Source organism: Denticeps clupeoides, chromosome 15, assembly GCF_900700375.1.
Source record: "Denticeps clupeoides chromosome 15, fDenClu1.1, whole genome shotgun sequence".
Lineage (NCBI taxonomy): Eukaryota > Metazoa > Chordata > Actinopteri > Clupeiformes > Denticipitidae > Denticeps > Denticeps clupeoides.
In genome coordinates, this window is record NC_041721.1 from 10,862,743 (window position 1) to 10,880,490 (window position 17,748).

The 17,748-nt window shown below is 44.0% G+C and overlaps 1 protein-coding gene across 19 annotated transcripts in view; it reads right to left on the bottom strand.

Moving 5' to 3' along the window:
• Nucleotides 1–17,748, bottom strand: part of ppfia2 (PTPRF interacting protein alpha 2) — a 131,780-nt gene that overhangs the window by 80,175 nt on the left and 33,857 nt on the right. For 2 of the 19 annotated variants that reach the window (XM_028955056.1, XM_028955057.1), the window contains exon 1: nt 7,836–8,174. The exons of 15 other annotated variants lie outside the window; for them this stretch is intronic. In XM_028955056.1, the coding sequence (XP_028810889.1) occupies nt 7,836–7,916 (81 nt within the window). In that variant the 5' untranslated portion in view covers nt 7,917–8,174. Of the gene's footprint in view, nt 1–7,835; nt 8,177–17,748 lie in introns of those variants that run through there. 2 more of the 19 variants (XM_028955046.1, XM_028955048.1) reach the window with 2 other exon arrangements.

The following is a 17,748-nucleotide window of genomic DNA, read 5'->3' on the forward strand; positions in this document are numbered from 1 at the left end:
ACGTGAGAACGTTTGGAAAACTCAACTTAAAGAAGGTAGCTCTCGTCATCACAGTCCCGCCCTCACAGCACTTGGTCAGTCGCTGACTGGTTGACATATGAGAGGAATTTTGAGAATATGTTGCCTCATTTCCTTCAGACTCAAGGCACAATGATATAGAGTCAAAATGTCTGTGTGTGTGGAAACTATGGGGAGGGGGAAGGGACATTAGAGCAAATCAACAACGACAAATATCAGGCATCTGCAGTGCACAGTGGACAATACCCTCTCTGGCACCCAGCCTGAGAGGCTGCTGTTCAGTGAGAACTTAACCTGAGGACACTCAGCAGGTGACAGGGGACACAGCCCACTTTACCCAGACGGCCAACCGGGCACAGATAGAGAAATAGAAAGGGAGAGCAAACAGGACAAGTGCTTTTGTGTGTGTGTTTTTGCATGCATTCTTAGCACATTTGGTGCATGTAAAGTGAAGATGATTGTTTTTGTGTGCTCTGCATTTCACCATCAACCTTGGTGAGCAGTGGGCAGCCATGAAAGGTACCCGGGGAGCAGCGTGTGGAGACGGAGCCTTGCTCAAAGGGACGTCAGTGGACCTTCAGGATTTGAACCCGCAACCCTTTGGTTAAGAGTCTGCTTCCTTACCCACAAGGTCACAATGTGTTTGCTTGTTATGTGTGTGTGTGTGTGTGTGTGTGTGGTTGAGGTGTGTGTTCAGGGGAGAATCACACACACACACACACACACACACACACACAGTCATAGAGCCGATCTGTGATGTCACGACTCTCCTAAAAACAGAGAAATCTGAGAGGATGACCAACACACACACACACACATGCACACACACACACACACACACACTGCCCAAGCTTTGGAAAGCTCACTCACCCTTTTAATCAGTGTGGAATCCATCAAAGTGGGTCAAACTCCACTGCCCATCTGCCCCAGAGAGATTTAAATGCACAAGTACTGCAAGGGGGGAAAGGAGAAGCATCGCAAAAACGAGCCAAACACAACTGGAATTTTCATTTGGAATTTTCAGCAAGGAACACTTGTAGGCAATTCTGACACGAGCGTGTTCATGTACAACAATGAAAAGGTCAAGCGCTCCATCACTGTCTCTATATTTTTTATCTTTTCAGATGGGAGTGGTGAAGTGAAAGTGAGGTGATTGTCATTGTGAAACACTGCAGCACAGCACACAGTGACACAACAACATGTGTCCTCTGCTTTTAACCATCACCCTTGGTGAGCAGTGTGTGGGGACGGTGCTTTGCTCGGCGGTGATACCACCATACACTGGTCCAATGATAAAAATGTTCATCTATAAATCTATAACTGTTACAGTTTCACTGGTGCTTGCTTTTTAACGACCCCCGGATTCTGAAAGGACCTGGGGAAAAATGCATTTTCTTTTTATTCTCCATGGTCATGGAATCTTTGGAAAGCCCTAAAACTGGACACATATTTTATCCATTGGTGAAGTTATAAAAATCTAAAAGAATGTGGTGAAGGAGACGTGTGCATTTCTTTCTTTTTTAAGTTGAAGTATGTGGATTTTTGCAATTATTCTTTAATAATACGTGTTTTTTAACTGGCCTCAGTGTGTGTGGGGGTGGGTGTGTGTATGCACGTGTCTGCTTCATACAGGTACGCTGGCCGCAGGTGTTTAAATTGCCCTGATTTCCTCTGGTTTGGGGTTGTAAAGAAGGGTTCCACTATGGTGGAGGGGGGTCACTTATCTTTCTCTGATTGTCCTTTTGGCTTATTTTCCTTCTTATTTAAAGCATTACACAACACCGACTGCATACACATACATGTCTTTCATATTCTGTGGGTGGCATCCTGAGCCAGGTGTGTGTAGCATTTGTAAAATAGATTTTGATCTCAATGGGACTTCATCTGATACCATTTGTATACGTATCAAGAATATATCATGGCATTCATCCTGCCCAATCCTAATATCACCATGCGGAAATCCTGACATTTTTAAAGTATTTCTCTGCAGATCTGCTCCTTTTCAAAAGTCCAGTCCATTCGTGATGCATGAGCTGTGAGATTGGAGCAAAAGGAGTATTTCTCAGAGTTCCTTTCAGCGTCCCAGGGGAAAGGTGCAATTGACAGACAGGGCGCCCATTTAAAATTGCTTGCGGGATTTGGAGTGTTTCCCTGCACACACATCAATCCCACTTTAAATGGCATTGACTCGCGTCCTGTAGGACAATGGTGAAATTTCACCGTCTTTCAGCGGAGTCTCCACGTGAACGTGGAAAGAAAAAAACATGGCTGCCAAACGCTCGGATTCTGGCCGGCATTCAGCACTGCTGTGATTTGTGCGCGCTATTAACGCCAGTGAATGTCAGCGCTTTCCATGATGTAATTTGTTGCCATTGGACGGACGGCACACTTTGCGGCCTGGTGACATTCTGCTCGTGTAAAGTTCACCCTCCGCCATTAATGGCCGCCGAGGCAAAAAGTGCACGGTGAGCTGAAACGGGAAGTTCCACTTCTAATGAGGAGGGTGAAGTGGCGGCTTCATCCATCTTTGCTGTCAGGAACTGCATGCAAATCTCTGAGCTGGGATAAGTGAGATACGCATGTAGGAGACACACACACACACACACACAGCTTGCTTTTAATTGCTTTGATCAAAGGCATGCCAGGAAAAAGGGGCTTCTGGGATGCTTTCATGATTGCAAACAGTGATCTGCAGGAACCAGATGTAGTCAGGATGGTGCGGTGTTACCTGTGAGCACAGGGCCATGCCTCATCCCCAAATAAAATCACTAGATTGTGATTGCAATAAAAATTCCAATACTATTTTTTTTATGAATGTTAGACTTGTTGTTTTAAAGGTTTGTGGTTATTATCACTTTCATACAACTCATTACTATTGGTGAAACAATTAGGCCATCATAAACAAAAATTGAAACAAATTTGACTACATACAATAGCAGACAAATGTTCTGATACACCTACTCTGTGGTGATTATATGGAGACGAAGATGGAGCCATTCTAACGAATCCAGCCCAAGAAACATATTTAGTATTTTTAGTATAAAGAAGGTGAAGTATGTTTGATGAATCTGGTTTTACCTTCAAAAGCTGCTTCATGAGATGCTCATTAACATGAGTGAATGATAAGAAAGTGTTCAGCATAAACCTTCAGGACTGCTGGAAACCGTCCTTGTTGTCTAACTTAAGGTGGTGGAGAGTGAAATGCTGCCATCACAGCAAAGGCTCCCTGCTTTGGAGAGACTCAAATATTCAACTTGACTGGTTTACTAAACAATGCAAGACCCATAAGTTAGTTGGGGGTCCAAACTTTTGACTGATAGTGTATGAATTTCAGAATATTATAACCGATATCCATATTACTGGAAATTTCTAAAAAATGTTACAATTTTCATCATTGACCCCCAAATCTGTTAAATGTGTATCATTTCCCTATGTGTATATCTGAATGTGTGTATTTGTGTGTTCACAGACTGTATGAAACTGTTTGTGTGTGTGTGTGTGTGTGTGTGTGTGTATGTGTGTGTGCCACAGAGAGAGAGACAACTGATGCCCAGCTCAAATCAATAGCTGCTGCCCCATGGTGTTTCCTGTAAAATGCTGTGTAGAAATCATACTTTTGCACCAAAATAATCCTACTGGCACAAATTGCTGGTTGTAGCGCATTCCACTTGTGACAGAAGTTATCTAAGTCTTGTTATCTAATTTGTTTTATTAATGTAATATGCCTCTTGCCAAGACAGAGGCCTCTGCTAGAGGTGCTAATCATATCACACTGAATGTAGTTGCATAACAGCAGACAATGTGACAGGGGACCTTCATGGCGGCAATTACAAAATAGATTGAATCAAGTTCTAACAGCCCCCGTGAGCTGAAGGGATCAGTCTGGCGACAAGACTGTTGCTCTATACATACTGAGCAGGGCGTGTGTGAATTTCCAAGAGGAATCAGGGTGGTAAAATGGCTCAATGTGCGACCTCTCTAGAAATAATGGACCACAGAATCAGATGAGTTTTGTTGCTGATCACTTGGATTTCACATGAGATTGTGATGAACAGTGTTGCAGCTCTCAAAGACTTCTAACCCATCGCCTTTGGCAAGCAGTGGGCAGCCATGACAGGGACGGTACTTTGCTCGGTGGCTCCTCAGTAGCACCTTGGCGATTCTGGATTCGAACTGGCACCCTTCTGATTACGGGTCCGCTTCCTTACCCGCTAGGCCACCATTGCCCCTATCCCAATATAAATGCCTCAGTGGGGTCGTGCCAACTAAACCTGCTTGTTTACATGCGCCCCGGGGCGAGTTGGTATTATTGAGCACCGTGGTCCACAGCGTTGCCACAGTAACACGCATGCACATCAAAGTGCACATAACACGTCTCATCAACTGGTCTCTCCTTGAACCATGGCAGCGATCGGGGGGATGTGGGATTAATCCAGCTGAAGGACCCTGGGCGTAGCCGCGCCATCGACTCATCGGTTCAGCGTTCAACGGCGACTTGATGCCGAAAATGAAAATGATGCCGCTGACAGAGGAGGGGAGGACATTTCTCTGTGCACTTATTTATCAGTGTCTCGGCTAACCAGAGACCATAAACCATCAAAATGTATTGTAAGTGGCTATGCTAGTGTTGTAGCACAAATAATATCATTAAATATGAAAAGTTAGTCTGTACAGTTAGTTTTAGTCATTACTATTCATGACTGAAAATGTGCCTATGGCATACTGTCCTCCTTGATTGACGTTCTGAATAACTGTATTAAATTGTCAGTTTTCACACCACAGAACCGAAGTGCTGAACAGAATGAGCGAATGATGTGCTTATGCAGTAAGCAGAATCAAGAAACTGCACCGTTTGAACGGTATGTCCACAAAAAGCTAGAGAAGTTCTTAAGTTCTATGTTCAATGCGATTGATGGTTGTTTAAAATAGAGCAGGACCCGCCATGCCACACAAAATGCCGCCTTTTGCTCTGTGTGTGATTGGCCCGATGCAATGGGCATCCTACATCAGACAGATCAAATCGCTTTTCAGCGTCAGACATCGGAGGGACGGCGTGAGCGAATGTGAAGACAGTCAGAGGCGTGTGTCGGCCCTGTCTTGGTGAATGTAAAAAGATTTGTTAAGTGGGAGATAAGTGAATGTCCCTAGCTGTTGTAAAACCTTGAACAGGGGTGGTAAAACAACTAATACAAATGGAAGCTAGGTGTCATAGTGATAAATTGTTGGGACATGCTAAGTGGTAGCTCCAGTCCATCATCCAGCCATGATTTGTCCCACATAAAAAATTCTGAACACAAAATATGATGTATGTAGAGAGTACTACAGAGTTCCATTTTTACACGTTTTTAGCAAGCCTCTTGCAGTAGCCTGCAATGTCATCTATGGCATGCAATTCATTCTTGGTAATCAGAATTTGAATTCCAGATTCCAGGTCTTATCATCACCAGAGTATGCAAGTCAGGAAATGGTGCAAAACAAAAAGCATTTCGGTGTTTATGTTCACTTCATCATGATAAATTCCCACCCCTACTTGGATGGACTGGTACTCTATAGAAGAAATGGTGCCCATGGTAACTGCCTCCGGCGGGCCCTGAGCCTTGGAAACAAAACTCGTACACTCGCGCATTACAGCTGAATTCATTTAGGGTTTTTTTCCGTCCCCAAGACATGTCCCGTCAAAAAACATCACCAAGAGTAAAAAGGCAGGAGCCTGAACGCCACACAGGAGAACCATACTTCTGCACACACAGCCGGCAGCCCGCCTGACACTGCCGGCACTATGCCAGATCTAATATTGACTCACCATGAACATTTGCTGAGTCTGGCGGGGAATGTTAAAGCAACCGAGTAATGACATAATTTCAACGCTGCCACAGAGCACATTAAAATACCAGAAAAAACACACACACACACACATCCAGTCTGCAATTTAACGCAGCCTGCCCAGACACTACGCAGTTCCGAATTTACCTGATAAGCGGAAGCCAGTAAACAACGGCACTGTACAGCGTGCCGAGGGAGGGATTAGGCGTGGAATGAATTTTTGTGGATTTCATGGCTTTGCAGGGGAGCGTGGCTTGGACTGACCTGACGGCTGCCACCTCTGAAACGATCTGACATGCTGAGGTCTGTCTTCAAAAAAAACAACAAAAAGAAAAGAGCAGCCCAAAGCTAGTGTTGCTTTTAGTTGAAAACGCATGATTAATAGACCCTAATTAAAGGCAGTCATGATCAGGAGTGGGTGCTTCAAAAACAGTTCGACAACCACATATCTGAAGAGAATTTTAGCAGGAATTCTAAATGTGTGTGGCTAATTTCCCATTAATAATAATAATTAAAAAATTTTACAAAAAAAAGGAATTTTACAAAATCGCAGCTCATGAGAATGTTCAGATCTTAACATTCAGCAACACGTGACAAAAGTGAAAAAGGCTGCCAGTTAATAAGTCATAGCAAGAATGGGATCGCGAAATATTTCACTTTAAAAAACATGTATTATTATGAATAAGAATAATAAATAACCACAATAATAATCATTTAGCAAATGCTTTAGCAAGGAATATTACCTACGAAGAGATCGCATGTTTCTGCATGTTATGTCTCCTTGAGCCATAATTTAAAATGGAATTTACATCGGTTTTACATACATGTGGTGCCTGATTCAGGAGAATACCGGGCACTTCCAATCCTACGCGGGGGTTCACAGACTGGTCTCTCCACTACACACCAGTGCAACAATGCTTACTAATGTAGGGCGCACCTGGAGATCCCGCTTCCGCATCCACCACACACACACCCCTCGACATGCACCCTGCTGACGGAGGAGAAAGCGGAACCTCGCGTGGGACGGACTCGGGCGTTTCCTTTCCTGGCCGTTACAGTGGGCCGCTTGGCCTGACTTGGTCTGAGGACCAGATGCTGATTTAGATGCACGGGGTTCCTGGAAGAGCCTGGACCTGCATCCGCCGAGTGCGCCAGCGCCTGTTTCGTTCAGGGTTAAATGTGTAGTGCGTAAGGTGTGAATAACATGTTCCTTGCGCTTTGGCACCAGATTAAGAACAAGGCTGATGGGATTGCAGTATGTCACCCACAGGATTTGACGATGGTTTATTTGATTGAGAGATTGCTTTGTGGCTGCATTGCACAGAATTTAAGTGCTTACGTCCCTGTTTGCCTAGTAGGTCTCAGCATGCGTGTGTGTGTGTGTGTGCGGATGCATATTTGTGGTCGGGCACACCACAGTTAACACCTTTTCACCTTCAAACCCGCTACCCTGGGGACATCCATCAGCGTCACTGCCATGAATTATTCCGCACGGAAACGAATGGCCGATTACAGCATCCCGGAGCACTGAAGTGAAGCTCGAACTCTAAAATTCCATAAGTGTGGTCCGGATCACAGAAGCACACACATGCATCCAGGATTTGCCAAACAATTTCACCAGAGGCCATTATTCTACCAAAAGAGAGAGAGACAGAGAGACAGAGAGAGAGAGAGAGAGAGAGAGAGATCCGAGCTGGTTTGGTTACGTTGGGTTCTATTTGTTCCGATGAAGGTGTTGATGTGTCTGATTGCGATGAACGCTTAACATGAAGTACATTAACTCTAATATCATGCCACGGCTTATCATCACGTGGGTGTCGGACGGTCCTTGCGCTTTGGGCCAGCGGCCCCTTACTGGTCCCCAGCAAAGCCCGCAATGCACAGCAGGGGCAGCCGGTCCGAGACGATCGCGTCCCCCCCCCCCCCCCCCCCTTCTGTCCGGGAGCGCACGTCACTGTTCATCACCGGCGTTGTTAAAGCCGACGCGCACTTGCCTGGAAGGTGTAGAAGCGGGTCCCGTTCGGGGGGTGCACCTTGGGGGAGCTGGTCCCCGTGTTCATGTCCGAGAAAATCATATTTCCTGCGAGCCGGTCCGGACAGCGCGTACAGATCCGCTTTACTTTGTCGACTCTTTCCGGCCGCTTCACGCCCGCGTCGGTGCGCAAAAAAAAAAAAAAAAAAACGATAAAAAGGGGGGAAGGAGACGAGAACCCCCGAAATCCGGGTCCAGCTCTATTTCGCCGACGTGACCGACCGGAGGGAGTCGGGACGAGCGGGGTCCATGGTCGGCCGGTTCAGTCCGATCGTCGCCTCGCTCCGCCGCTGTAATTATCCGGCGCATCGCCGCCCGCGGAGCCAATAACGCGCGGAGGCGGGACCGCTTCTTCCCCCGATATAAACAGCAGCGGCGGCTTCTCCGGGTCAAACTTTGCTGCGTTCTGTTTGGGTCTTGTTGTGGTACCGATGCAATTGCTTTAAATGCACTTGAAATCGGCCATGTTTACATGAAACGATCTTATTCTCTTACGATGTTATGTTATTTTCGTCTCATCGTATCCAGATCTTGTGCTCCGCGTATGCTCTGCGTATTTGGTTCCTGCGTAAAGGTTAAGTTCTGGGCCATAAATCCGTTTTACCTCCGTTGCTCACCATATTGAACGTTGTTTGAGAAAGTGTGCCACGGTTCTGTGTGCGAGGATGTGTCCATACGTCATCATTTCGTCCAGGTACCAGTGTCCTGAGCAGAAGGAGAAGAGCTCTGGTGACAACGATGACAGATGTGGAAGTGAGAAACCCCATTGGGCCACAGGCAAGGCTGCCGATGAGGAGATTCGACATTTCAAGAAAGAAAGAAACATTTCAGAAAGAAAGAAAATGCATCTCCTGAGAGACCAAAAGATCCACTTGCACCAGACTGGCCGTCTAAAAAGCTGCAGGCATGGAAAGCATGGTATGGTGGTGTTCTGAGGCTCTTCTCACAGCCACAAAATATACATTTACATCATTTACATTTACAGCATTTACCAGACGCCCTTATCCAGCGCGACTTACAATCAGTATTTACAGGGACAGTCCCCCCCCGGAGCAACTTAGGGTTAAGTGTCTTGCTCAGGGACACAATGGTAGTAAGTGGGATTTGAACCTGGGTCTTCTGGTTCATAGGCGAGTGTTTTACCCACTAAGCTACAACCACCCTTTATATACAACGTGCCCCATTTAACATAATTATATGAATACAAAGTTTTACCTGAAAGATCATGCGCTGCCTGCTGGCTTACGACACAGGATCTGATTGGCTGGTAGGGATATATACTACACAAAAGTGTAGTTGGCATGCAATGTCACGCAGCGCATGATCACTAATGATGTTTTTATGAACAGAGTTTATGGGCATAGATTATTTTGCTAAACACTCGACTATGAACCACAAGATTGCAAAGTCACAGGTTCAAACCCCACATACTACCATTTTGCCCCTGAAATAAGACCCTGAACCCTGAGTATCTCCAGATGGACTGTCCCTGTCCCTGTAAGTCGCTCTGGATAAAGCGTAAATGTAAATGTGTAATGTGGTAAATGTAAATGACAAATGGGAGGAGTCCAATGATTGAGAGCGTGAATGTGTACTTCCTCATTCTGGATGATTTAAACATGCAGCTGCAAATATGCCTTTCACACGTAATGAAATATTGTCTTTGTTTCTGTTTTTATCTAATTATTTGTTAGCCTTTGTCCTTGCACTAGTGAACAAGCCCCATGCTCAGTGCACAGCAGTTCGGTTTTAATCATGGGCTTGTCTCCTTTATTACTTCAACTGCATACATAAGTCTACAAAGAACTGACAAAGTACTTCAGAATTTTGTTAGAAGAAATGACGGTTTTGAATGGTTATTTTCCATATATTTTTTCCACACAAGTCTTTTAGAAGTGGTGCCCTTTCAAAGGTCTGTAAAGAGACCACTTCATTTAGCCAAGACAGTACACAGAAGCATCTTTTGTCTAACATTTCACGAAGTGTCCTAAGGGAACAGAGTGATCGGCCTCGTCCGTTGTTGGCGGAACGCAAGCCTGAATTGCTGAATCCAGTCAGCAGGGCTCGGCACCACGAGTCCATTCATGAACCTTATTACATCAGAATGGCCTCCTCAGTGGTAGCCACCTCACAGAGGATCCTTTTCAGCCGCGCGCATAGGCATGCAATGAAAGCGCCTCACGCGCCACTTAAATCATGCCACGAGATGTTGTGCTGTGGCGGGGAGCCAATCAGCACTCTGGATGAGCCGCTATACTGACCGAATTAAACAGGCATCAGGATGATTGCGGTCAAGTGGACGTTGGCTTTGAAGGGATGCTGTATGAATGATAAGCCTTGTTGGGATTTTGTGGATTTGAAGGCCCACTGCGGTTATGGCCTTGCCTCCAAGTGGGCAATAACGACCCCGTCTCAATGAGATCATGTTTCGCAGGAGGGCTGGAAATGGCGAACGACAGGAATTCAGTCATTACACGCTGACAGCCACCCAGCCCTCGGCTCTGTGAAATGCCCTCGGAAATTAGCCCTAATAGCGGCACTATCACGCCTTAATGACCGTCGGATTTGCGAGGGCACCCGCTCTAATGCGAGGCAGGGACTGTGACACCGGGGGAGGAGGAAATGGAAAATGAGCAAATGAACGATTTCATCCTAAATTTCATCTGCCCACCCCACCATCCACACCCATCCATCCCCATTTTCAATATTCTATATATAAAAAAAAAATCACTCTGTAGGGAATTGAAATGTAGGCCATGAAGCTGCTGAAACGATGGCCCCGTGTTCCAAACTAGAGCCGTGGGAGACGGGGACAGACAGGCCAGCAGATGAGTCCCTGCGTCGTGGGGTTTGGCTTGGCTGGGTCACGTTCCACATCCCCAGAGCAGGACAGGAGGTATGGGCCCTCGGACATGGCCTCGAAACATGCAGAGCACCATCATCGTCACCATCACCACCCTCAGCGGTCCACGTACGGACATGTCTGCGTTCGGCGCCGCAGCCAGAAAAGTGTTTCAAATTGCGAAGCCCAAGTGTCATCCTTCATCGCGTGTGTAGCCGTGAATGATGATCTGTTTTGAATGGAGCCGCTGTGGTGTGTGATCTGTGTAATTACACGCGTCTGCGGCACACACACACACACACACACACACACACACACACACTAATGTCAGGGAAAAGGAAGCCGTAAAATACGTGTCTGCTTTGGTTGTGGCAACACAACAAGCGGCATTCCTTTTCTGGACGGGGACGGAGCAGGGAGCGGGAAGGCTAAGCCGAGCCGCTCTGCTGCTCTTATGGCCCCGTCTGGGGAGCAGTGACATCACCGTACAGATGTGCGTCGCCACTGGCTGCAGGCCACGCTAGCCCTTCGTGCTGATTGGCTGCTGATCTGGAAGAGTAAGATGCCTGTCCTCCTGCTGGATGTTCCATCCACGCTGCTGTTACTGCAATCGAGCATTTCTGGAACCGACGGCCATGTTGCACATCCATGTAATATTCCAAATGGAGATGAAAAGGAGGTATTTTTGTCATTCACATAATTCATATAATATACAAGATAATACTTCATACTAGCATGTCCCAGCAAACTAGCAAGTTCTGATGCAATATTTAAAAGATTTTTTTTATTTATTTAATGTCTTATTTATTGCCAGTTTCCTGTCTAATCTTGAATAAAAATCTGCATATTATTAAGTTTCTGTTTTGGGCTCTGTGATGTCTTTTAATGGGCTGCTAGCTGCAGTGTGCTGGGGTAGAATAACCAGAGAGGTGGAAGGGGACAGAATGGAAATGTCTGCATTTAAAAAAAAAACAATCGTGCAGTGGCATAAGGCCCAGCTCATTAAACACTGGAGATCAAAGGGTTCAGGTTCCACACACACACACACACGACACATTCTCATTAAATCCCTAACAAATCGTACACATCCATCGCCTGAGTTCACCAATCTAACAGCTATAACAAATTGATGACATGTTTTAAGGAATGTGTTTCTTTGCTCTAATGCCCTAATCTGCTCACAAAAACCACAATGCTGTTAAAAAAATGCGATGAAAGGCCACAGGGTGCATTTCTAAAAAAGGCAATCCTAGCTCCTAATTAAGAAGAGAGCAGGTGAAAGGCCATCGCAGTGGCAAGTGATGTGTCCTCACACCTGAGTTGGAATCACTGTGCGTGTGTGGCGTTTGCAGCCCCTCCACGTGTTGGCACTGAGATAAGTGTGCCACACTTAGACCAAAATTCAGGTGGATTGTCAGCTCTGTAATTCAAGAATTCTGTTGAGCAAACTAGTGAATCTAGTTTCTATGCGTAACACCCCCAACATTTCTTTGCAACAGGTATTTATCCCACTTTGAGTGTGAGGCAGAACAAAGGACTTTTTTTTATGGCACGCGGCTTCATACGTGAAGCACAAGCCAACATTTGCGTAAAGTGGAAAAAAAAACAGGCCTCCTTTGATATTCTGTCACAAAGGCTCTGGATAGCGGTCCTGCTGAGAGCTTCAACGACCTGAAAATGGATTTAATCGCACAGCCGAAACAAGCGTTTAAAAAAAGATCCAACTATTGATTATGAAGGTAAAAGTGCTGAAATGTCTGCACGACGCAACGTTTGCCTGAATACGTACAAAGTGGCATCCAGAAGCTTTTTTTTTTTTTTTTTTTTAAATAACGGTCGTTTGGAATTATTTCGTCTCGTAGCAATTAACAACAACATGGAATGAAATACCGATGAAGTGATCCTGAGTCGTTCGCAGTGAACAGGAAACACTGTGGCATGATTCACTCTGGTATGAATTATTGATCCTTATGGGGTTTTGTTAATGAAGGCGCTCTTTCTCTGCACCCGTTCCTCTTGTTTACTCCCCAGACTGACAGCGCGCTGACGACGTGCTGCCTCTTGGCGGCGGCTGCGTGCGGAGTGGCGCGTGAGAATTGTGAGGAAGAGCGGCGGGATCGGGCCACGCGGGGGAGGCCGTGATCAGCAGGCCTGCTGTCGCTCGCCTTAGCACGCAATGTCACACATGAGTACTGTACTACCGTAACACCCACACACACACACACACTCACAAGGTTAACCTGGCAGACTGGCGCCAGGGGACATGAGATATGAGGAAGAACGGCACCTCCAAAGGCTCAGAAAGAGCAAGAGTCATTTCAGTTGTAGGTGTCAGGGTCTTTTATCATTTTATCCTGCACACCAATCCCACTACAAAGAGACTCCATCTCGAAAAGATGCACGTTGCTTTGTCCGGACCAGTCCGGATAGGACATCAATCATCTTCATGCCGTAACACATCTGTGTAGCCAGATATCTGCGTATGATGGATGCAGATGGCAGTGTGATGAGATTAAATTTAAAAAAGTATTTCTCAGATCATCATCATATATATATATATATATATATATATATATATATAGAGAGAGAGAGAGAGAGAGAGAGAGAGAGAGAGAGAGAGAGAGAGCTGAGGTGCAAAAGTGATGTGTCTCATCTTAGTACACATTGTGTTGCCAAATAAGAAACAGAGAATGTTATATTCAGAAATGTATACTGAAATCATAACAATGATTACACAGAAAATATAGGATATTCTGAACTCACACATGCACCACTGGTGTACTCAGCACACTCACAAGCATTGATCTCATGTAACCAAAACGACCACTCAGTTACCCCAAAAAGATTAAATCAATCAAATTAAATAAAAAAAGATGAAATCAGTAAAATATCATCAACAAGTTCTAAAGTCACATAGTATAGCTGTCCTTCCTTGAAATATGTGCATGTGTGTGTGTCACTGAGCTTGAATTTACACATACTTGAGTATATCGGTCTGCAAATTCCTCAGCCTTTGTGGAGCCCTGGTGTATCTGGGTCTGTGTACACAGCGTGGGGCCAGGGCTGATGGGATTGTGTGTGCAGCCGCACAAAATAAGACTGTATTTCTAAAGGTTTTTAATTAATAGTATAATGTATGTATGTATGTATGTATTTAGATTTGACTTATTTACTGCACAAAATGGTCTTTTGGGGGTTGGCTGTGTTTTTTTTAACTGGCATTGAACATAGAGATATGTGCTAAGCATGTCCTAATGATTTACATAAATATACCTAAAACAAGAAAGAACGGCTTAGTAGCCGTTATCTGTTATAGTCATTAGAAAATTACAGCACTTTATTGCTGGTGTGTAATTATTTCTCCCACCCAAAACACAATCTCTGATAAAAATAATAAGAAGAAGACGAAGAACTATAATGTAAACTAAAATATAATATAAGCTATAATGGTTGATCCACTTGTTTATTAAGGGCCACAATTGTAATGTATTTTTCAAAATCTAACAGCAATAACATTACAACATACAGTATACAAATATGCATGCATGTTCCATCGAACAGAACAAAAGAACAAAAAGATCTTGCAGAAATATATGTATGATCATATTCAGCCCATAAAGTGTTTGTACCAATCATTTCACATATAGTAAAATTGAAAGAATGTGAATCTATAATGATACGTCTATGTTTAAAGCCCTGTGATTATTATGTTTGCAATGCAAGTTGACTGATTTTGTGCATTTTTAATTCTGATGAAATTGTGCACTGAAAATTCAATGTAGACTAAATGTATAAAAATTTTTTTTTTTTTTTTTTTGTGTGCACAACAACTGCAGGGTGAAAATGAAATACATAATAATCCAAACAGTGCAAAGCTGTTCCTATGGCATTCTGGGAAGTCTGTCACTCATTCAGCAGCTATTTAAAAAATGGCCTTGATCTCGCCATCATGCCTGTTCATGCAGTACGCACATGACCGTGCTGACCTTAAAATAAAGTGTCAGTCAAACTTTTCCTGCAGGTTCATGAGTTTTCAAACACACCAAACCTCAAGAGCGAACGCATTTCTCTTTACTCCTGTATCCACAACAAATGTTACTTTTAAAAAGACATCCCCCCATAATTAAATGGCCATGGATTGGCTGACTGACAGGTTTTTGGTCTGAGCAGTTTAGTTAGTAAGGTGCTAGACCAATAACAGGAACCATCATTTTAAATTTCATTTAAATGAAATAATTATAACCTGTGCACAAGTACATTGACTTTTTTTCTTCTTCTTTCATTAAAATTAATTATGCGGCACAGTTTCCAAATCAGCAATTAAAATAAATACACAAGGACAATTGGAACTCAAGGGTCACCCTGACCATATGTCCAAAGTGAAAGCAGAGCAGTTTGAGAACCACCGTACCTCCAAGATCCCATCCTTTACACCTCAAGCCACTTCAATCCCTAGGTTTCTTATGCATGCAGAATTATTTCTTGTAGCAGCCAATCAATGCCACCCCTCCTGTGACTTCACACTTCAGTGGGTTTAGGGTGCCATGTGTCACACTCCTACAGTCCAGATGTGCAGTGGAGATGGAGAAACCTTCCTGCTTTTTTCATTCAGCTCCAGAGATCACGGCATCATTATTCTAAGGCATCTAATCAGTGAATCACCCGAGCGGCTATTTATACCAGGCTCCAACGCTCCCACGCCCTCTAAGTCCCTCAGTTCCCTCAGCAGGTGCTGTCCATGAAACAAACACTGCGAAAAGGGGTTCGAAGGATATCTAAAGAAGGGGTGAAGAGATAAAGTCGTGACATTAATGAAAGTCGTGCAGCGAGTTGAGGAGCTGGTTTGCACGTGCAAAACCCATCACCATTTAATATGTTCAGATACTATAGAAATAAAAAAGCTCTATTTTATATCGTCTTGGTAAAAAAAGATGACAATAATCAGCCCCTTATTATGCAGCAAGCTACAAAAAATGGACAACGAGGACAAAATGGAATCCTGGTGAGAGACACAATGCAGGGCACTCAGTGAGGCTTCCATGGAGCCCACAGCAGAGGCCGGACCTCTCCTCCTCCTGGGATTTTAACAGGGATAAAAGGGATTGACTCCATGACCTAAAACAGCCATGGCTTCTTCTTTAAACATGAAGACCACAGAGACAGGAGAGACGGGGTGACAGTTAACCCCGACTGAGGGGTGAATCCTGCAGTGCTTAGTCAGGTAGTCTGGGAATGAAGGGCATGGATCACTGACAATACAGGTTTGGGTAAAATAATTTGTTTATTTTTTAATGGCAGCAGATCAGCATTTTCATTAATGAAATAGCGAAGCTTCACCAGTATGCAGTGATATATTAGGAAGCACCACTAGATGGAGGAGCCTGAATTTCAACCTTTTACTTTCAGCAGTTGTTAGGCAATCAATGTAACTTTAAGTATTGAAGACCCAAAGATTAGTAGCCTTGTGGGTAACACACTTGCTTATGAACCAGAAGGCCACAAAGTCAACGGTTCAAACCCCACTTACTACAATCGACTCTTTGAGCAAGAAACTCTCCCTCCAGGGTGATTGTCCCTGTAAGAACTGGTTGTAAGTTGCTCTGGAAAACAGTGTCTGATAAATGCTGTAAATGTAAAGGAAATCGCCCCTGTGTGGCGTCTCAGCTGAATTAAATGCGAAATGGACACATAAAGTCTCTACTTTAATTGTCAGCTAAGTGAAAGATATGACTCAAAAACATATAGAAATTATAACATGATACAAAATTAATTAACACATTGATTATATTCATTGTATTGTGGCATGCACACACACACACATACACACAAGCCCATTTGCTGCTGCTGTTGAGTTATTTATGTGCCTCAGAATGAGTTAATGGACTGAAAGGAATTTTTCCAAGGAAATATCTGGCAATATTCACCCACAGCTCCCTACAGATCCACCTCTGCACAACTAATGATCTTTTAATGGGGGCCAGTGGGCAGAAAGGATCTGCCGTGCCGGAGGGGTCCGTGTGCACCAACGCTGATCCAAGAACACCATCTGATCTGATGATCTGAGTTACATAACAGAAACTCTCAATATAGATACATACAGATATCTTGTCCCATGGGACCCAGAGAAAGTGTAATGAGTGGGGACATCTAACCAAAAGAGCATCTGCATAAGTCGGACGCCCCTAACATATGGGTGTACTCATAAACCTCTCTGTATACTTTAATAAAGCTTGTTCCGTCCTCCAGTGTTCCTTCAGGAGCGTAACCTAATCAGAAGCAGTTCTTTTACGAAACAATGTGTGGGATGAGGAGGTTCGTGGAGAGGCAGAGAGAAATTGTTGTGATCAATCTTTAGCAGTGTACAAACATATCACATCTCTTCTCTCCCTCTTTCCTGTCGTCCATGGCCATCTCTGCCAGACACCCCCTGATTGCTTTTACTTTATTTGCCAGTTCAAACTCATCAGTCTTCCATCTAGCTGGAGGAGGAAAAACCTCATAACTTTCTCATTACCGCCTCCGGCACCTTGACAAATACTGAGCTGCTTCATATATTTGGCTCCACTTTTCGAAGTTTTTTAATTTTTTTTTTTACATTTTTAATAGCTTTCCAATGGGCCATTAGAAAATGGTAAGCAAAATTAAGTTACATTTCACATGGGGGAGCATCATATTTAAGCTTAAGTCTCCAAAACAACTGTTCATTTAGTCAACAACTGCTAAAATAATAACCGATGATCCTTAATTTCAGAATGCAAATGTCAGATTTAAGTTTTGGTTTAATCTTGATTTAAAAGAGGCAAGACTGAAATATATACAATCATGTAAAATACAACATACTCAGTGATTCACTCACATTGGTCATACATTACTAACTTCAAATTCTCTACAAATGTCACTTTTACAACATGGGAAACAGAAACATTGTGATTTTAAACCTTTAAAAAGTGCGTCTACGAGTCTTTGGGGTTTTAACCAGTTCAAGCAGGTGCAGGAACCCTGTTTGGCTGCAATTTTCTTATGTAATTTGAAC